Consider the following 21,729-nt stretch of genomic DNA (forward strand, 5'->3'; position numbering starts at 1 on the left):
TGGTATTTTATTTTGGAGAGAAGCCGGAAGTGTCGGTGTGACTCTGACTGGGCAAAAGTTGGCCAGAGAGTTTGACAAAGTTTCTGAGTAGAAGCGCCGCGTTTCCTTAACCACAAACTGTGCACATTAGCTTGAAAGTATCATTTACTCTATTCCGTGGTCTCTTCTTTTCGCATAAATGCCGAAACTTTTGTCCAAAGCTCCGGATTTCGTTGCCATCTTCGTTCATTGGTGAGTTTTTATAAATTTTATTTTACAGAATTACCGCCTCTCCTTTCGATTATTGCGGCAGCTGTACCGTTACACCACAGGCTAACCCTGCTCGGCTGTGGTCATGTTAAATACAGGCTGAACTATCCCCACCAGTAGATGCCCCACGGTCACTTTTCAAGTGTTTTTAAATGTTTGTGACACAGTCGTCAAAACAGCAGACTGTCACTAAAGCCACTTGTAATCACATCCATGTTGTTTTGAGTTTTGCTTCCTGCTTTTCAAAGCTTCCTCTGCTGATGTGACAGAAGCAGAAGGGAAACCCCGGCCATTTAATCCTGAACACGTCAGCCAGTGAAGATGATTTGAAAGAAAAGATGAAAAAGTATTTAGTTATTAGTGAGGTATATGAGTAATACCGTCTTGGTAAATCTTTACTTTCCCAAAAGCAGTGCCAGTACATGCAGTCGCCCTCAGTGTGTTTATTTTCTGTGTCTGATTCTGAAGTGTAGTTAGAGGTAACATTTAGATTGCAAAGTGTATTATTCTTGTATAGGTCTAATTATAGAGAGCTGTGTGTGTGTGTGTGTGTGAGAGAGAGAGAGAGGGGGGGGGGGGTGTCAGTAAAACATTGAAGGTCTGTGGGCTGATTGCTACATCTGCCTCTGCACTGACTGACTGAATTTTTCTGATACCAACTTTTAGGAAGTATGCCAATCTAAAACTGGATCTTAAAAAAAGAGAAGTAAACTGAATTTATGATGTGAATAAATGGAAAATAAGTTTAAAAAAAGAAATCTGAAGTCTTTCTTAATCTGGGTAAATTTGCTGACACAACATTTTGCTGACATGAGGAGGCGTTGCTGGAAGATGCTTGATACCGGGATGGCTCTGAGTCGTCTATCTTCGAAGATGCTTTGGTATTTTATATTTTCACCAGCCAATCATGGCCTGTCTCAGTTTCCAGCATCAGCAGGAAACACAGCATGTTTCCAATTTCAGAGTTTATTGAAGGGAAGGGCTCGTCACAAATTAATGACACCAGCGCGTTGGATTTTTTTCCTATTTCCATATGCTCATCCTCCTCAAGCTAGGCGATGGACAGGCAGCAGATCCAGGTGAGCGACGAAGAGTGTCAAGTACCACGAGAAGAGAGCCGAAGGAGGAGGAGAAAGAAAGCCATAACCTCGTCCTGCTCCACCTCCATGGATCAGATCTCTGTCGAGTTTGTGCTGCCCACAGCTGCGCGGGGTGGAAGTGGCCCCGACACTCTGCAGCTGGACGTGGCTGGGAACTGGACTGTCGAACAGGTCCGGCTCGTTCACTCCTTTTCTTCTCAGACCCGCGTACCGTCTGTTGTAGATGTTAAAAATCCTCACTGCGCCTCGTTTGCAGGTGAAAGCCCAGGTATGGATGAAGGCAGTGACTTCGAACCTGTGCCCTGAGTTCTACCAGCGCTTCTCTCCTGACCATTGCATCCTGTTGTACCAGAAGAAGGGCAACGTTTGCGAGATCTATGACAAGCACCAGGTCTTCCAGACGCTAGACTGCATTCGCTACTGGAGAGGTACCACGACCCACTTCTACCTGCAATCAGAGTCTGAGCTGGTCTTTAGCTGTGATGTAAAAATCATGTTTTGTTAAATCATGTTAAATTGTTTTTTGTTTGTTTGTTTGTTTCAAAAGCTCTGAAGAAGGATGTGGGGCGGATTCAGCTAGTGCCCCGCCCACAGCCCTCACAGGAGTCTGTGGAGTACCAGCGCTACCTGAACTACCTGATTGGCTACGACGTAACCGACGTCAGCAACGTCCACGACGACGAGCTGGAGTTCACACGCAGGAAGCTGCTGACCCCACGACGCATAGAGCTGTCGGAACGCGACCCAAAGCTCTACTCCATGGACCCCTGGGTGACACGCAAGCCTCTGCCCGAGCACCTGCTCTCCAAGGTGTGTGTGTGTGTGTTTATAATAGTATAACACAGTTAGCACTGTTAGCTTTAATTACTGCAGTTCAACATGACTTAGATGTATATGCAAGGTTTGACCCAGAACTCCAAGCCCTGCAGACTTAAATGAAAACCTCTGTAAAATGATGTAGATGTTTTCCTATAATTATAAAGTAGAAAAGAAAAACGGGCTAGGTTATTTAAAAAAAATGGATCAACCTTTGCTACAGCTTCTGCTTCAGTCATAATAATTCATTTTGAAACCTAAAAAAAGTATTAGCTCCACACTTCATCTGCCTGTTCTCTCTTCTTCTTGAGTTATAAAGTCTGTGCTTGCGCTGATGACTGATACAGCTTTAGTCACACATACAAGTGTGACTTGGAGTAGTAAGTTCACTAAAGAGCCACTTTCTTCACCAGCCTGAGCTTACAGAATAGATGGGGATGTCTGTTGCTACAGAAACCACCTCCTCTAGCCTTGTATACACCTATTTGCCTCCGAGTTGTGTGATTGTAATGACAGGTGATTGGATCCTGGAGCGTATTACTACCAGTGTGAAACCCCAGGCTCTTCATATAAAGTTCTTGCAAAAACACTGACTGTGGAGTGATTTTCTTGGAGAACAGGGCAGAGAATGAGAGCAGCGAGTTTTGCCTTTGAATGAGATGAGAAAAATAGTGCATCAAGAAAACTGCAGATCAACAGGCTGAACTTGAACTTTCAACTGTTTGATGAATTTCTCAGTTTAGTCTTAATTAGAAATTATGTTCCACTAAATGACTGACCCTCCAAAAGTTGATTCTGTTCATCTGGATGTAGCGTTTTCAGTGGGAGAAACGTTTCGTCACTTATCCAAGTGACTTCTTCAGTTCCAGTTTTATAGACAGTACATTTGCATAATGACAGAAACTAGCACCACTGAAGGAACAGTGGGCTGGGAGGTCAGTTCCTTCATCATGATTATGCAAATTCTCATGACCATTGATCAAAGACCACTGATCAATGGCCATGAGTACCATTCACAGAGAGTTGGGGAATGGCTGCAATCACAGCATTGTAAGATGGCGAAAGAGGAGGGTCCTAAGGGTACTTAGGCCCCCTCCTCGATTCAGAGATGGTCTTTTTCTCTTTTCACCTAAATGGCCTCCTTGACTCCAAACCAGCGTTCCTTCCTGTCCAGGATGTGTACATCCTCATTATTGAAAGAGTGTCCACTGGCCTGTAGGTGTAAATAGACTGCAGAGTCCTGGCCTGACGAGGTAGCTCTTCTGTGTTGTGCTGTTCGCTTTGCCAGAGGTTGTTTGGTTTCCCCGATGTATGCCCCAATGAGATGCGGTGTTTAGAAAAAATGCGTCTCAACTGTTCCAATACTCCTGACACGTACGGGATAACTACAGGTTTTCGCTTAGTCAGACGTTGTCCTTCTCTCCTGGATCGGCTGGAGCTTTCTTTTGGCGCCTTCCCAGCTTTGACAAAAGTCCAGCTGGGATAACCACATGTACTCAGGGCCTTCCTGATGTGATGTTTTTCTTCTTCTCTGGCCACTGTGTCTGTGGGGATGGTGTTGGCTCTGTGTTGTAGCGTCCTGATGACACCCAGTTTGTGCTCCAGTGGATGATGAGAGTCAAACCTTAAATACTGATCCGTATTGTAGGTTTACGGTACACGTCAGCTTTTAGATGTCCCCCATTACTGATGGAAATCTCACAGAAGGCTAACCTGACACTTTTCATATCCTCCCTGGTGAATTTGATGTGTCGGTCCACAGAGTTAATGTGATCCATGAATTGTGGTACGTCCTGAGATTTGATTTGCACCCAGGTGTAATTGGGGCTCATAAATATTTTTATCATTGAGCAGTGACAAAATTTTCTCACGATAGTCTTTCTGGTTTAGCAAAACTGTGCACCTACTCCTGTCTGCCGGTAGGATGATAATGTTGTTGTCATTGTTGTTGTGAGTGCCTTCCTCTCCTCCGTGGTGATGTTGGAAGCTGGGAGCTTAGCATTGCTGCAACAGGCCGAAACTTTTGTCCGTAGTTGCTCTGCTTCCACTTCTGCAATATTGTTGTTTCTGTGGCTGTGATCAGTTCCACTAGCGGGATTTGTCTTGGCGTGACAGCAAAATTCAACCCTTTAGCAAGGATGTTTTTCTCTGTTTGGGTGAGCTGTCTGTCAGACAAATTCTTCACCCACTTGTCCACATCCTTGGTGTCGCATCCTTCTGTCTTCTGGCCGTTTTTGCATAATCATGATGAAGGAACTGACCTCCCTGCCCATTGTTCCTTCAGTGGGCTGGTTTCTGTCATTATGCAAATGTACTGTTTATAAGATTGGGGAAACCTGCAGTCAGCTCAGACTGAGGAAGTCACTTGGATGAGTGACAAAACGGTTCTCCCGCTGAAAACGCTACGTCCAGATGAATAGAATCAACTTTTGGAGATTTACTTACCTGGATGATTGAGAATGCATCAAAACGTAAATGACTGACCATTTGTCAGCAAGCTGTTGGTCAAATGTTGGAGTAAATGTCTTAGTGTGTGTTTATTTAGACTTTCAAGTTGTTTTTTGTGTTCTGCTCCTCCTCTCAGATCAATAATGGCCACATTCTGGTGGTAATCCACATAGGGACAGCCAGCCAGACCATCAAAGTCTCCATTGATGACACACCAACACTGGTAGATGTGCAGTGATGAATTCCACTTATATCTTTACTGTTTCCTCTGCCTATTTCCTGTACAGTTTCCTGAAAGTTTGCCATCTTGTTTAGGTGTTGGCGAGCTTTTTTGCCAAGACATCAAATAAAAGAGCTTTGCTGGGCATCCCCGACAATGTGTGTGAGACTGACTTTGTGCTGCGGGTGTGTGGCAGGTAACCGTGCCGTCGAGTTGGGCTTGAAAGCCGCTGATGGCTTAAACTGAGAACCAAGTTGAGAGAAACAGAGCAGCATTACTATTTTATTCGTTACATTAGAGAGTAAGCATGCCGCTGTCCCACAGGGAGGAGTACCTGTACGGAGAAAAGCCTCTGGAGAACTTTAACTGGATCCGTCAGTGCCTGAAGAATGGCGAGGAAATCCACCTGGTTCTGGAGATGCCTCCTGATCCCGATCTGGATCTGGTCCAGAAGGAAGACTGGGCCCAAGTTGATGACTGCACTGGAGTTGCAGGTAAACAGTTAAACTAAGCTGTTCAGTCATTTTCTTTCCACATGGCCAACCTTGTAACCCTAGTCTTTTGATTTTTCCCTCTCAGGCACCCATGAGCAGCTGACCATTGATGAGAAGGACCATGAACGGGTGTTCACCATCTCCATGTGGGACTGTAACAGGAAGTTCAGAGTGAAGGTGCTGGGTATTGACATCCCATCTCTCCCCAAAGTCCCGGAGTTTATTGTCTACATCGAGGCCAGCATCTTTCACGGGCAGCAGCTTTTAGCTCAGGTAATTGAGACAAAACTACACTTTTTCAAACGACAATTTAAGCCCAGCCATAAAACCAAGTTGATCCCTCTGCAGTCTCTAGATTAAATTACACTTTGTTTACCCTTTATTTTATCTTTAAATTACATTAAACTTAAACTTAGTCCACTGGCTTCCTACTGGTCTTCATCAAAGCTGAACCAAGTCATATTAACCTAACCTTTTGATCATTTTGTTGTGGCTTTGGAAGCATTTTTAGTGCATTTATCTGACAAATACTATTATGGCCTGTATTTGTATAGCGCTTTATTATGAGGTTAACTTCCTTAACTGACTGTGATCCAGTTTTGGTCCATGCAGATTCTCAGGCATCCAGGTCATGTCTTGACTTACCCGAACTGGCAGCGGGAGATGCTGAAGGTTTCTTCCTGTTGAAAGGGAGTTTTTCCTTCCCAATGTTGCTAAGTGCGTCCTCATAGGGTCTCTAACTTACAATATTAGGCACCTTCAGGTGACTGTTGTGTTTATGTGTATGCTTCTTCTAATAATTAGCATATAAACAGAGGTTAAAATGAGACTAGCCAGGTAGGGTATACCTAAGATTGGGTGCTTCAGTGCACTCTCACTACTGGTAGCATGAGCATTGCTAACGTTCACTTCCTCTGTCTTGTCTTTCATCTGTCACACTTTAATGTTTTTTTCTCACCCAGAGAAAAAAAATACAGAAACTGCATATTTAGCTAGCAGATAGTTTGTGTCACAAACTACATAAAATAGTTTTGTGTTGAATTTGAAAATACAACGGCTGCACTGAGGTACCACTGAGCTCCCCGGGTGCTGGATTGCTGCCCACTGCTTCACTGAGTGAATGAGTTAAATATAACTATACAAGCCTTTCAGTCCGTGGAATTGGAAAACTCACTTAACTGTGGACAGTGACATTGGTGTTCCAGCACTTTTCCAGTTCATGGCAAGCTTGAGCCTTGGTTGTTTCTGAACATTCAAACCAGTTTTCTACCCTCTGAGGGTGACTGTTTGGGTCTTCTTCTAGACCTTGGTAAAACGGTAAGCCATCCAACTAACATGTACTTACATTAACAGTTGTTTAAATTGCTGATCCTGGAATCTGCAGTTTAAACATAATGGCCCATTATGCTTCCTGAACAGCTTTGGCAGAGCTCTGACCTCAGCCTCTTCAAAATTAAATGGTAAATGGCCTGTATTTATATAGCGCTTTACTAGTCCCTAAGGACCCCAAAGCGCTTTACATATCCAGTCATCCACCCATTCACGGCAAGCTACATTGTAGCCACAGCCACCCTGGGGCGCACTGACAGAGGCGAGGCTGCCGGACACTGGCGCCACCGGGCCCTCTGACCACCACCAGTAGGCAACGGGTGAAGTGTCTTGCCCAAGGACACAACGACCGAGACTGTCCAAGCCGGGGCTCGAACCGGCAACCTTCCGATTACAAGGCGAACTCCCAACTCTTGAGCCACGATCGCCCGTGGATTATGCTTAAATGCTGGGTCTGTGCCAGGAAACCAACCAATTTAAATGAACTCTACCAATTCTGCCAAGAAGAATAGGCAAATATACAGCGAGATTTATTGTTGGCTACTAATAGCACCTGGTTCAGGTGCACCTTGCTAAGGGACATTTAACCCAATATTAGTGGCAGCAGCATGTATATTTTAAACCCTTCATGTATACTTAAATAGTGGATTAAAAAATATCTAAAGGAATTTCAAATTTGTGCACTCACTTCTTGTTTTTGAACTAAAGATGTATGCCACCTTAGAAAAAGAACAGTTCAAAGAAAGCATTGGAAGCTCCAAATTACCCTCACATTCATGCCCGTGATGACTTCTGCCCACAAATGTATAAGCAGCATGAAAATATATGAAATAGATGGGTTTGAAAAAGGCTGGAGGGTGATAAAAGCAGTGTTTTATTTATTTATTGTTTTTACATTTTTAAGGAGAGAACCACCTCTAAAACTTTCAGTGAAGAAGTGCTGTGGAACTGCTGGCTGGAGTTTAACATTAAGATCAAGGATCTGCCTAAGGGGGCATGCCTTAACCTCCAGGTAATCTAAGAAATTTCTTTCTGGTGCTGTTATCATTCTCTGTTTGTTGGTAGAATAAACAATCATTAAGCTGTAACTATTGTACTTTTGTTACATAATGGTTCTACGTTTCCCACCCAGGTGATCTGTGGGAAGCAACCCCAGACCCCAAATTCCAAAGGAAGCTCTTATCAAGAGAGTACAGCGGGAAGCAGCTGTCTTGATGGTAAAGTCCTCTCCCTTTCTGTTCTTTCACATGTTGAAAATCTACAGAGCAATGCTTTATTCTGTGTGTTTACCCGGCTTTCAGGAAAGACCAAGAGTCGTCTCCTGTACTACGTGAACCTGCTCCTGATCGATCACCGCTCCTTGCTCCGCCAGGGGGAGTTTATCCTCCACATGTGGAAAATGCCAGAAAAGAGCGAGGAAAGCAGCAGTAGCATCAACGCGGACAAGCTCACCTCAGCCACGAACCCAGACAAGGCCTCTTCCATGGCCATTGCCATTTTGCTGGACAAATACTGCTACCCTGTGGTGCTACCCAAGAGCCGGGATGTGGGCCGGGACTGGGCTGTTGGGGGTGAGGACGCAGAGGGAGGGGAGCGGGGTCAGAGAGAGATGCCAAACCACTTGAAAAAGCAGTTTGAGGCCATTGTAGGTACCGATCCCCTACATCCCCTCAGCCCTGAGGACAAAGAGCTGCTGTGGCACTTTAGACACGAATGTATGCGTGACCCCAGGTACTGATTTATTTCTTTATTTGTCCTTTTAAATTAAAACGACAATAAAGTAATGTTTTGCCCCAAAGTACTGAAAATATAATTTTATAACAAATGCCTTGCCCTTAGAGCCTACCCAAAGCTGCTGGGCTCAGTCAGATGGGGGAAACAGGAAGATGTTTTGGCGACGCATCGACTGCTAGAGCGCAGCAGCGCATGGGACACCAGGTACAAGAGCGTTTCAAACTGCCACTGTACTGTGTTTAGGATCAATGTCGTATCACCTTTCACCATAACATTGCTTTGCAGTGGTCTGGATGTTGGCCTGGCCATGCAGCTGCTTGACTGCCACTACTCAGATGCACAGGTTCGCTCAATGGCTGTCAGGAAGCTGGAGACGCTGGAGGATGATGATGTGCTCCGATATCTTCTCCAGCTTGTACAGGTACACCCTGTCTTTTTTCCTTTTATTTTAATATAAATAATATTTGGTTAATCTGAGTAAGAACCACTTCAGTCACAGAATTAGCCATCAGCTCTTTTCTAGGACCTTCCTACCTTTCTATACATGTGCATTCAGAGCTAAAGATGGAGGGAGGGTGTAAGGTCTCAGCACAGAGGAATCTGTGCCATGAAGCATCAGGGCACTCCTGAAGCCAAAAATGGGTCCAGTTTGACACTAGTGAGGTGTACCTAATAAAGTGGCGCCCTATGTGAGAGTCTCCAATTGTAATCGAAGAAGGCTGTAAAAGTATCTGCTGAGTCATCGACTGACGTGGGCCGGCATTAAAATCAGCTGTTATCTGCCGCTAACATTTGCATACCTAACATGTACTCGCTGTACTTGCACAGAACTTTTCTTTCCTCCATCTACAACCAGGAAACAGATGGTACATTTTGTATCCTGCTGTATTCTTTTGGCAGCTGAAACCACATTTGCTTACAAAACAATCAATCTAATGCATTTTTTAAAATGTTGCTGAATGCTAAAGTTGATCTTTTACAGTTTCTGTGTTGATGTGTCGATAATGTGAGACTGTTTGCACTTTAGAGTTGGACATTCGTTTCCTGTGTCAGATTCAGGCTCTGGTATCTATGTGACGCTGGTTAGCATAGCCTAGCGCAGACATGCTACACTTTAATCCTACGCTGGCAGTTTGTTTGGTGAACAAAAACACACACTGCCTGCTTTACATTGCTGCTGCCAAGTTTTGTGTTGTTGTGAGTTTATGATGCGGTGCTGATGAGCACACACTCTGCTGCTGTTACAGTTGTTTATTGTTGATTTCAAATGTGTAACCACTAACATTTGACTGGGTGGATAAATATTAGCTCGAGAGGACCAAGCCTCTTTTGCATTTACACTCTCACTCTGTCTGATTCACTGTTTCATGCTGTGAGTTTAGTTGACTCTGCAGTCAGCTTTGCATGAGCGATACTGTATCAGTCGTCAGCCGTGGCCAACAAAAGAGCCTTTTAGGAGAAAGACATCTTCCTAAATGCAGTTATGACATCTCACTGATCTGTGGAATATATTATACCATCAAAATTCTCCAGAACATGCATGTGTCAAAGTCTTTGTAGGGTGAACGTGAAAGAATACACTGTTTCCATGATGCTTCACCATATGCTAAAACAAAGGGATTCAGTCCTTTTTAAACCACTCGCTGCCTCTTTTTCTAAACATTTAAATAGCAGTTATGTTGGAGCACAGTTACTTCTGTGTTTTCATTGCACTTGCTTTACTGCCAGTCCATGCTGCTTCCCAACACACTGTAGCCTCTGTTAAAAGGCAGTTCTTCTGGTATAAATGTGTGCACACAGCCTGCTAACTTCACCTGCCAGATGATCAAATCAAATCAAAATGTATTTATATAGCACATATTAAAACAACAGTGTTGACCATAGTGCTTCACAGTCAGTAAAAGCATGAGACAATTAAAACAAACAATAAAACAGGACAACAAACAATAGGGTAACAACACAACAGCCAACTAGTTAGAATCAAAAGCCAAAGTAAAAAGATAAGTGTTAAGACGTCTAGGTGCCACGGTTACAAAGGCCCGGTCACCTCTCGACTTCATTCGAGACCTAGGTTGTGCTAGGAGCCTGTGATTGGATGATCTAAGTGCTCTGTTGGGATTGTATAAGTGGAGTAGTTCAGAAAGATAGCTGGGCGCTAAATTATTCAGAATTTTAAAAGTGAATAAAAGAATTTTAAAATCTATGCGATATTTAACAGGGAGCCAATGTAATTTGGCTAAAATTATGTGTTCATATATTCTCGTACCTGTTAAAAGACGCGCCGGTAACTGAAGCCGGTAAAGAGAAGAGTGTTGGAGGCCCGAGTAGAGGGAGTTACAGTAGTCCAATCTGGATGTGATAAATGCGTGGATAAGCTTTTCAAGGTCCTTTAAAGGAAGGAACGGCTTTGCTTTGGATATCTGACGCAACTGGCAAAAGCTGTTTTTTACCACAGTGGAGACGTGTTTCTCAAGTTTAAAAGAGCCATCCAGGAACACTCCAAGGTTTCTTACAGCGAGCGAGAGATGGCTAGCGAGAGGGCCAAGGGCATCAGCTAACTGGTCTAGCGGAGTGTGACTACCAAAGATTTCGGTCTTATTCTCGTTCAATGTAAGAAAATTATGTGATAACCAAATTTTAACTTCATGCAAACAGTTGAACAGAGGTTGCAAAGAAGCGGACACGTCGGATTTCAAAGGTGAATAAATCTGGATATCGTCAGCATAACAGTGAAAGGAGATGTTGTATTTTCTAAAAATTAATCCCAACGGCAACATGTACAAAGAGAAGAGAGCGTGATGTTGTTAGAAAGCCCACCACCACGTGCTTTGGAGTAGGAAGAATGTTTCATTTTCCTTTTTGTGCATTGCACAACACCAGAGGTCACACAGGCTTGTTGTAGACACACATTGTGCTATCATCAGAAATCATGTTAGCTGCTTTGTTTATGTGTTTGTGTGTCCTGCAGGCAGTCAAGTTTGAGCCCTACCATGACAGCGCTCTAGTCAGGTTCCTGCTGAAGAGAGCTCTGAGGGTAAGCAGACATGTGTCTGCCTGTGTTATGTCATTTCAGCTCTGTGTGTGTGTGTTTTACTAGCACAATAACTGCAGTCAAAAAAATGTCAAGTTAAACAACACCTTTTGTTTTTCTTTTGCAGAGTAAGCGTATCGGTCATTTTCTCTTCTGGTTCCTGCGGAGTGAAATCGCTCAGTCCAAGCACTACCAGCAGAGGTACGCTGTCCTCCTGGAGGCCTACCTCAGAGGCTGTGGTGAAAATATGCTGCAGGACTTCCGGAAGCAGGTGACACGCCCTATTTATAGATGTTTCCACAATTGTATAGTACTGTGAAAATGTGATACGCATGGTCTGAAGGGCAGGCTGTGAAGACGCCATTCTTAAAGAAGGGAAAATTAGGGGCAACCATCAATAACTTTGACAGCAAATTTAAATGTAGTTTTAGTCATAATTAGAGTAGACTTAACACGGTTTTCAAAGCTTTTTAATTTTCCTTGATGTCACATGTGAAATGTTTCCATATGTCTGCTCATCTCTTCCTCCCAAGCGTTGAGATTTTGTGACGTTTTCATGCGACACAGTGTGAACCAGCTGTACTGATCCTGGGGGCACATCAAATGAGCGTGTCTAACCTCACTGCATGTGGTGATTACTTCTGATTGGATCACTTCCAAACTTGTCCCGTCTTTCTAGACAACTTAATAGTTCTGATTGGAATTTTCCGTTCAGAATTATTTCATCTCGTTTTTATTCGCTGGTTTCTGTCCTCGTGCATTCACTTTTATTTAGTTATAATTTTTCTTTTCATCGGTGGAAAAGAAGTCATTGTGACAAAAAATTGTTGGTCAGCAAAATCAACACTGGTGGCAGCATGTCTTACGGAGTCCAAATTTGGGATAATCTTTACAGAGAATGGAACAAAAAGCAGCTGACCAAAGAAGAGCTTTGCCGAAGACTTCTTAATGAAATGACGAGAAAGCTGCCTAGAAAGGTTCAGGCTGTGTTGAAGAAGAAGGTGTTTGGGGGGTTGGGTTTGAACACATCTTTGACAGAAAGTCCTGATGCTTGCAGGTGGATATGACAGAGGCTCTGCAGAAAGTCACCCGTGAGATCAAGACCATGTCTGCAGACAAGTATGATGTTACGCCACAAGGTGAGGAGCAGAAACAGAAGCACTGATATGAGCCTATATCGTGTAGCATGAACGTGCATTATTTGCTTATTTTTTTTAAAGTAATTTAGTGGTACTCCTTTGTGGATGCCCCTGTCACCTCACAGTATAAGAGCTGGTAGTTCAAACCTGCCGGCCTTTCTGTGTGGAGTTTGCACGTGCTCAGAGCACTCTGGTTTCCCCCTACAGTCCAAAGACATGCCTGTTAGGTTAACTGGCGACAGTAAACTGCGTTTAGGCGTGAAGAGATCGGGCCCTAAGAGAAATCAGTCTGTAATCCTACAAAAAAAATCTGTGAAAAGAAAATGTTTTATTGTTCTTCCGCTTCTTTTATCTGGAAATGTGCAACCTAATCCCGGTCCAGACTGCAAATGCTTAAGTACTCCTTGTGATTTCAAAACTTGAACAGGTCTTGGTATCACTCATTTAAATGTCAGAAGTCTTCTTCCCAAACTTGAGTTTGTGAAATTTTGGATGAAAGAGTTAGATACTGATATTCTTATATTATCAGAAACCTGGCTTACTAAATCAATTACTGACAAAGACATTGCAATAACGGGCTATAATCTTTTCCGTTGCGACCGCCCCAGAAAGGGTGGCGGTGTTGCAATTTATGTAAAAAGCAAATTCCATGTTACTGTCGATTCATTGGTATCTGTTTGTAAGCAGTTTGAACTTCTTGCCCTCAAACTTTTCAAGGGCTATTTTATTACCATTGTGGGCTGTTATAGACCCCCCTCAGCTAGTAGTGAGGCTTTAGTTTCACTTAGTAAAAAATCTACTTTAAATTTTAATGAAATTGTGCTGGCCGGAGATTTCAACTGGGACTGGTTGTCCTCTGCTTCAGACAGTTTTAAATCCATGTGTGATTCATATAATCTCACACAACTAATTTACAGCACAACTCGTCCAAATCTTAAATGCCCAGAAAAGTCATCACTTATTGATTTATTTTTAACTAATAAATATTCTCACACTGGGGTTTTCGCAAATTATATCAGTGACCACTGTGTGGTAGCTGTAGTCAGGCAATCGAAGCTCCCAAAATCAAGGCCACAGATAGCTTTTAAACGAGATTTTAAGCATTTCTGTGAGCAAGCTTTCTTTCATGATTTATGGGACTATAACTGGAGTAGAATCTACCTGATAACTGATCTTGAGCTGGCATGGAATTATTTTTATGATACTTTTATCAAAATTATAAATAAACATGCCCCTATCCGCAAATTTAGAGTAAAATGCAGAAACAACCCTTGGTTTTCTCTTCAGCTCTCTAGTCTACTCAAAAAAAGGGATGCTGCCTGGGCTAAGGCCAGAAAAACTAAATCCGAAGCGGATTGGCTGATCTTTAGACAGCTCAGAAACCGTTCAACTTCCTTAATTAAAAAGGCCAAATCAGAATTCTATCTTTCAAAAACTACTAAACATTTGAACGATCCTAAAAAATTCTGGAAAATAATAAAATCTTCTTATGGGGACATAACTACAAACGAGATGCCAACTTTTGTTGTAAAAGACTCCTGCACTTTAACAGAGAAATGCGACATTCTAAACTGCTTTAATGAGCATATTGTTTCTTCAGGATCTCTATTTGAATCTTTATATCCAGATTTAAAACAGCTTAATCAACAAGAGGCTCTCTCTGCAACCGCTCAAACTGAATCTGTGGTCCAACCCTTCAGTTTTTCTCCACTAAATGTTTTTAAGGTCCATAGGGCTTTAAATCTGTTGGATCTAAATAAATCTGCAGGACCAGATCAACTTGATCCCTATTTTCTTAAGTTGGCTGCAGATTTTATAGCAGAACCGATAACTTACATTTTTAATCTTAGCCTCTCGAACAGTGAGATCCCTGTAATATGGAAATCTGCCTATGTTCTCCCTTTGCTGAAAGGAGGTGATCCTTCAGATGTTAATAATTACAGGCCCATATCTAAATTGTGTGTTCTAGCAAAAGTTCTAGAAAAGTTCATTAGTGAACAACTGAAAGACTTTTTGGACAAAAATTCAATTCTTTCCCAACATCAGTCAGGATTCAGAAAACAACACAGCACAATAACTGCTGCTATTAAAGTGGTTAATGACATTGTTGATTCAATGGACTGCAAAAAATACTGTGCTGCTCTTTTTCTTGACTTGTCAAAGGCTTTTGATACAGTTGACCATGCTATTTTATTAAATAGTCTAAACAATATTGGTCTATCTGTAAATGCTGTAAGTTGGTTTTCAAATTACTTGTCAGCAAGAAAACAGTGTGTCCGTGCTGCTGGGTCTTCTTCCTCTTTTCTCCCAGTATCCAAAGGAGTTCCACAGGGTTCTATATTAGGACCATTGCTATTTTCTCTTTACATAAACAACCTTTGTGATAATTTGTCAAACGCAGCATTTCATCTTTATGCAGATGATACAATCATTTATTGTTCATCCCCTTCAGTAGCACAAACCCTGCAGTTTCTGCAGTCTGCCTTTGATGTCGTTCAGTCCCATTTAACTCAACTTAAGTTGGTGTTAAATCCAGAGAAATCCAAGTTCATGTTATTCTAAAATGGCAAAGAGTTGTTAGCTACGTCTCCTAAGATTAAAACAATTCAAGGATCTGAAATTGAAATGGTCACATCTTACAAGTATCTAGGGATCATTATAGATCAGAATTTGTCATTTAAGACTCACATTCAAAGGCTTGTGTCGAAGTTAAAATTAAAACTAGGTTACTTTTTAGAAACCAATCCTGTTTCTCCCTCCAAGTGAGAAAACATTTGATTCGTGCAACCTTTTTACCTTTATTGGATTATGGTGACCTGCTTTTTATGAATGCACCTGCCCACTACCTAAAGAGGTTGGATACTGTGGACCATTGTGCTTTACGTTTTATTACTGGCTATGGAAATCGTGTACATCATTGTTCTTTGTATGCTGCTGCTAAATGTCCATCTTTGCATATTCGCAGACTCTCCCATTGGTTGATTTTTATCTATAAATCTCTCCTTGGGCTGGTTCCATCTTATTTATGTGTTTATATGTGTAAAAACCACAACTAATACAACCTTCGTTCGAACAAAATCATACAATTGATTGTCCCAAAAATCAGAACAGAATTGGGGAAAAGGGCTTTTAAATACGCTGCCCCTGCTTCCTGGAATAATCTGCAGAAGGAACTGAAGTTATCAGAATTGGTTACCTTGGGAGAGTTTAAGTCTGTCTTAAAGGAACGAGAGAACAGCTCTTTTACTCAGTGTGATTATTTTTAATGTACTCTTAATTTGATCTGTTATTGTATATTTTACACATGTTTGTATGGCATATTGTATTTGTTTTAAATGTTAGATACCTATGTGGTATGTGACTTTTGTTGCTATGATGCCAGGTCTCTCTTGGAAATGAGATTTTTAATCTCAATGAGATTTTTTACCTGGATAAATAAAGGATTAATAATAATAAAAAATGGTTGTCTCTCTGTGTTAGCCCAGGGTGTAAGCTCAGTTTTTGTCTTATGACAGCTGGAATAGGCTCCAGTGCCCTTGAAAACCCCAAAGTGGATATATGGAAGAAGATGGATGGATGGTTTCAGTTTTAAATACAAACCCTCCAAGGCTTTGGTCCTGCTTATACAGTGAACCTGCTGACTTTTTCTTCCACACTGGTTTTATTTATTCTGTTATCAACAGAATATCCCACTTTTGAGGTTTGCACCCCAAACCTTTGCTTTAAATGTCTACGGTTACCTTTCTTTGCTAAACATTCTTCACTAGTTTATTCTGGGTTGTACTTTCTGTGGTTAACACCAGCATTTGTATCTAAGCATGTGTAAAGCATGTCTGTTGTATGAATACATGGTTGCAGGTCAGATGTGTATTTATTTTTTATTTTTTGATGTGTCGATATTACTCTGACTATTCTAAACCTAATTTGCACCAAGACTTGAAAAGACGTGTAAAGAAAGAAGTGTGTGTTTTTCAGTGGTGTTTCAGTTGCGTCAGAAGCTGGAGAATCTGCAGTCCTCTGGTCTGCCAGAGAGCTTCAGAGTTCCTTATGATCCAGGACTAAGAGCTGGAGCCCTGCTGGTGAGGAGCAAACACATCAACACGACCCTGCAATAAACACTGAAATTAGAACAACTTTCAGCTCTCATGAGTGCTTATTTCTGGGCAGAGACATCAGAATTGTATCTATAAATGACTGAATTTATTGATGAAAACAAATTATCTTTATGTAGATTGAGCAGTGCAAAGTGATGGCGTCTAAGAAGAAGCCGCTGTGGCTGCAGTTCAAACGGGCCGACTCCACCACTCTCTCCAAAGACCCCATAGGCGTCATCTTCAAAGACGGTGATGATCTCAGACAGGATATGCTCATCCTGCAGGTGTGTAGCAGCTCAGCCTTAGACAGGACTGAGAGAGTTATGAGAAGAAAAGTTCTGTAGCACTCCGTCTGTCTTCTTTGCAGATTCTGCTGATCATGGAGTCGATCTGGGAGACCGAATCGCTGGATCTCTGTCTTTTACCGTACGGCTGCATCTCCACTGGAAATAAGATAGGTCGGTTATTCCCTGCAGAGATACAGAAAACATATTAGATCCTGTGTCCCTCATTTATAACAACCAAGGCTGATCATGTGAGCCTGACAAATCCAAAATAGCGTGTCATCGCTGTCTTTATTGCATCACTGTAGGCATGATTGAGATTGTTAAGGACGCCACCACCATCGCCAACATCCAGCAGAGTGTTGTGGGAAGCACCGGCGCATTTAAAGATGAAATCCTCTACCAGTGGCTCCGGGACAAGTGTGTCAGTGAGGACAAGGTACGTACTGTATCACTGACAGCTTATGATGGTTTTACGCTTGAGCGGGGGTAGCACGAAGACAGTCTGCGGGCAGTCGTGGACAGCCTGACTACCTACAGAGAGTGTTTGTTGTCAGATGGGGTCAGTGTCAAAAATATGCAGTACAACCGGTCTGCGGGCTGCACTTGTTTGTCCTGTGGTCAATCAGCTGCGGTGAAGAGCGAAGTCCTAACACGCAAAGAGCTGAAGGTAAACCAAGTGCTAAACAATGAAGTTTCCACTGCTGTCACTGTGTTTTTCATGCTGTATTTTCCATCTTTGATGATTTTTCATGCTGCTCGCGTTCCTGGTCATCACTGCTCAGTGATGTGCAGCTGGGATTTTTTTTTTTTTTAAACAATTTATTGCTTAAAAAATCACACGGGTGATGTAGAAGTCTCAAATAAAACAAATGGCATTACAAAGCTGTCATCTAGTTTTTTTAAATCCATTGGTGGACTTTTTTATGCCCTACTTCCATTTTCGCAAAGCAATCCAGCTGACCGGATTGAAGTCTTTGTCAGGCTGATTCTGGTCCCTGTCCCCCATATTTGATACCTCCGCTCCAATTCATCATTATACATGTCGCTGATCAGCAAAGCTTTAGTTACAAGCCTTGCACGCAATGCATGCATTAAGTAACTGTGTTGATAAGACCAGTTTTGCAGACTTTATTAGATCAGAGGAAATGACACTTTGAAGAGAGGAAGAGAGAGGAAGGAAACAACCGTCAGAGTTTTTCCTGTCACCATGGCACCCACGTGCGCTACTTTTAGCACAGACACCTGCACTCCCACAGTCTGCGCTTTTTCCTCTGCGTGGTTTTTTTAAACCGAGTTATGTTTCCAGTAACTACAAGGTCAAAGTTTCTTAAAGGGGACCTGTTACTCCTTTTGTCACTTTTGGCATTAACTCTGTTACAATAATTGATTCTCATATTAAATATGGCCAGAGTTTCAAATAAAGGGGTCAATATAACGTAAGTACAAGTCTTCCCAAATCGAATCTTCCCTAATCTAGCTCAGTTAGCATTGACTTCTTCTGCTTCTTGGGTGCTTTTGTTTATCAGCAGTGACTCACACACATACCATCAATTTAACCTGCCACCGTATAATTATGGCTGTTCTCTTTCCAAAACAGTATTGTTGTGTGTGTGAGTGAGTGTGCTCACTTGGCTTTTAATAGTGCAGCGTCTGTTGGGCGAGAGTGTAACTGAGGTTATTTGTTAAAGCTACAATTTACAGATGTGTCCAAAATGCATCACATGCAGGCAGTCAGAAAGCTACACTTCTGAAACAAGGACTGATGCGAAGATACACTCACTGTGTGTGTGTGTGTGTGTGTGTGTGTGTGTGTGTGTGTGTGTGTGTGTTTGTGCCTCTGCATGTTCCCAGTGGGCAGATTCTGTGTTGGAGCTTTCATAACAACTGCTCATGCAAACTGGAGACTGTGCGACGCAAGTCATTTGTTCAAGAAAACTGAAGATGAAAATTAATAAATTTGACACAGAATTTAGAAAACATAGTGTGTAATACTTTATCTTTGATACACTTTTAGGCTGTAAGAGTGTTTCATTTTTTCCACACCCCTTTCAAAGACCTCTTTGAGATTTAAGACTTGGTTTAAAGGGTTAAGATAAAGTTAGGCTTAGGTCAGTGTAAGGGCTTTAGCCATTGCATTAGTCGTGATGATTAAACTTGGGTCTTCATGAGGAGCTGAATGTCCTTGCGCATGTTTTTAACAGCTACACTATTAGTGTGAAGCTCACTAATCAAAGCTGGATGGGTTACAGCCCGGATGTTGTCGTACACGAGTACATGATTAAAAACTCTGTTGTCTGTGTTGTAGTTCCAGCAGGCTGTGGAGAGGTTCCTGTACTCCTGTGGTGGATACTGTGTGGCTACATACGTCCTGGGTATTGGGGATCGCCATAACGACAACATCATGATCACTGAATCTGGTAATCTTACATCTGCGTTTTCACGTCACTGTCAGACAAAATACAGATTAAATAATTACAAAAATGGGATATTTTTAGAAAGAAATGAAACTCGAGTGGCACCACACTAACAGACCTCCTTTGTGTTTCTGCAGGGAATCTCTTCCACATCGACTTTGGTCACATCCTGGGGAATTACAAGAGTTTCATGGGAATCAGTAAGGAGTGGGTTCCCTTTGTGCTCACACCAGACTTCCTGTATGTTATGGGAACTTCGGGAAAGAAAAGTAGCCCCCACTTCCAGAAGTTCCAGGTGCTTTTTTTCATGTCAATACAATATAGATGCAGGAACACACACGTCCCATTCTTAAATTCATGCAGATTCATGCAAACACCAGTTAGTCACATTTGTCTATATGAACATCCTCTGTGTTTCAGGACGTGTGCGTGAAGGCTTACCTCGCCCTTCGGCATCACACCAACCTGCTCATCATTCTTTTCTCCATGATGCTTATGACTGGTACAATCTCCTCCTGATACCACAACACCCAGTTATTAAAACAATAATAATAGTGTCATTTTCACAGGTTGGTCCAGTTGTACCCAATTTGAGTATGACTGGTATGACAAGTAGTTTTAAACAGATTTTCAATCTTTTTAGATATTGATACCAAAGTGAAGTGAAACTAAGACATGCTCATGCTTTGACACTTATTTTTGGTTCATTAACAGGGATGCCTCAGCTGACTAGTAAGGAGGACATCGAGTACATCCGCGAGGCCCTGACTGTTGGCCGCAGTGAAGATGAGGCACAGCGCCACCTGCTGGACCAGATAGAGATCTGCAGGGAGAAAGGCTGGATGGTTCAGATTAACTGGTTTGTTCATCTGGTCCTGGGAATCAAGCAGGGTGTGGAGAAACGGTCCACTTAGGACTTACTAAGATGTATTCCATGAAAAAAAAAGTCAATGACTGAAGACTCTTAAAATCTGAAGACAATCTAGAAGGATTTAAAATGTTTGCACACAATGTATTTTTGAAAGTGGTGTTTTAGGCATCTAGAGACTGGTCGGTGACCTTTAGACAGCCACTGGTCACGAGGGAAAACCGTGTTCTCAACAAGTTTTTGAGAGTGGTTTAAAGAGATATACGGTTCTGCAACAAAAACCTCTTTCTGGTTGCTTTTTCAAGGAAGATGCTAACTTGTCTGCAAACACTTGAAAACTGCTCACCCAGCTGTAGTGAAACTGTTAAAAGTGCAACACAAACCAGAAACAGAACACATTTGCCCTCAAAGTAAAAGTTGGGCCTTTTGAAATGTGTTTGTTCCAGTGGTAAGGCAGAACTTTTACTTTGAAGGTGAACCTTCTCTGTTTCCTGTTATGGTGCGCTTTTTCAAGTCAAGGCTGCTTGCAAACAAATTGCTGTCTTCCATGCAAGCTATGGGAAACTGTGGCAATCTAATAGTGACCAAAACAATCACAAGGACGATTTGTGGTGCAGCGCTGATGTCACCTGGCAACCTTCCCCAACTTCCAGGAACCACTTGCCAAGTGGTTGCCAAATACACAGTTTTGCCTGGCAACTAGAGGTTGCCGGGGGAGATGGCCTGATCAGTCTCTAGGCCTGTGTGAATGAGCTGAGACCATCTGAAATGAGATATTTCGCTAAATAATGGGATGTCACTGTCTATAAAACGTCACTAACTTAAATTTTATCTGCTGAGCCATTCCTGCAAAGCTTTGCGCTAAAGGTTATGATGCTATGATTCAGACCAAGGGGAGAGATAAACCAAATACAGGTATGACTGTTTTCACTGCACAATGGACCATGTCAAACATCAAATGTGTCATTTTTAGATGCAAAATAGGAGTGACCTAAGACTTAAAAGCACTGAATCTGTCTGCTTTAGTGACACCACTTAATGCAGTAGTTAAAAAGAAAGCTTTTAAAACAGAAGCAAACAGTAAAAAACGGATCTTTGCAATGTTTACGTTCATCCTTAAAAAATGTTTTAAATGTGGTCAGAGTATTTTAGTAGTGTTTCAGTGTCCAGGTAATTAAATGTTTAATATATATATTTGACTAGTATGCAAGAGTTTATTGAAATGGTTAGATTCTCCTTTTCAGAGATTGCAAATAATATAACACATCCAACTTTGTGCTTGATGAGAGGCTTATTATTTATACGTGAAAGTGGTTTTTATTTGCACTGCGCATTAAGGAAAAACTGTTTGATGTCTTTAAAACTGGAATTTCCAACTTCTAATTATGTAATGACTTAAAAACATGTTTCAGTCTGTTTTATGGCTGTTTGCTGTCTTAAAGTTTAAAATAACAGCCATGTACAGAGATAAGTTGCAGCTTACTGTATGAATATGTACTTTTGTCT

General features: G+C 42.0%; 1 protein-coding gene across 1 annotated transcript; it reads left to right on the forward strand.

Moving 5' to 3' along the window:
* The first annotated feature begins 57 nt into the window (after positions 1-57).
* pik3cg (phosphatidylinositol-4,5-bisphosphate 3-kinase, catalytic subunit gamma) lies at positions 58-20,640 on the forward strand. Its single transcript, XM_005743325.1, has 24 exons — positions 58-231; positions 1,301-1,520; positions 1,606-1,777; positions 1,897-2,159; positions 4,750-4,836; positions 4,929-5,029; positions 5,158-5,327; positions 5,413-5,600; positions 7,561-7,668; positions 7,789-7,873; positions 7,958-8,387; positions 8,496-8,594; positions 8,676-8,811; positions 11,359-11,424; positions 11,549-11,692; positions 12,479-12,560; positions 16,536-16,639; positions 16,792-16,938; positions 17,022-17,112; positions 17,247-17,377; positions 19,247-19,358; positions 19,493-19,650; positions 19,776-19,857; positions 20,070-20,640. The coding sequence occupies exons 2-24, from the start codon at positions 1,308-1,310 to the stop codon at positions 20,267-20,269; spliced, it is 3,369 nt and encodes a 1,122-aa protein (XP_005743382.1). The 5' UTR covers positions 58-231; positions 1,301-1,307; the 3' UTR covers positions 20,270-20,640.
* Positions 20,641-21,729: the final 1,089 nt, after the last annotated feature.

Source organism: Pundamilia nyererei, unplaced genomic scaffold, assembly GCF_000239375.1.
Source record: "Pundamilia nyererei isolate P.nyererei 1_Seehausen unplaced genomic scaffold, PunNye1.0 scaffold00130, whole genome shotgun sequence".
NCBI classification, from domain to species: Eukaryota; Metazoa; Chordata; class Actinopteri; order Cichliformes; family Cichlidae; genus Pundamilia; species Pundamilia nyererei.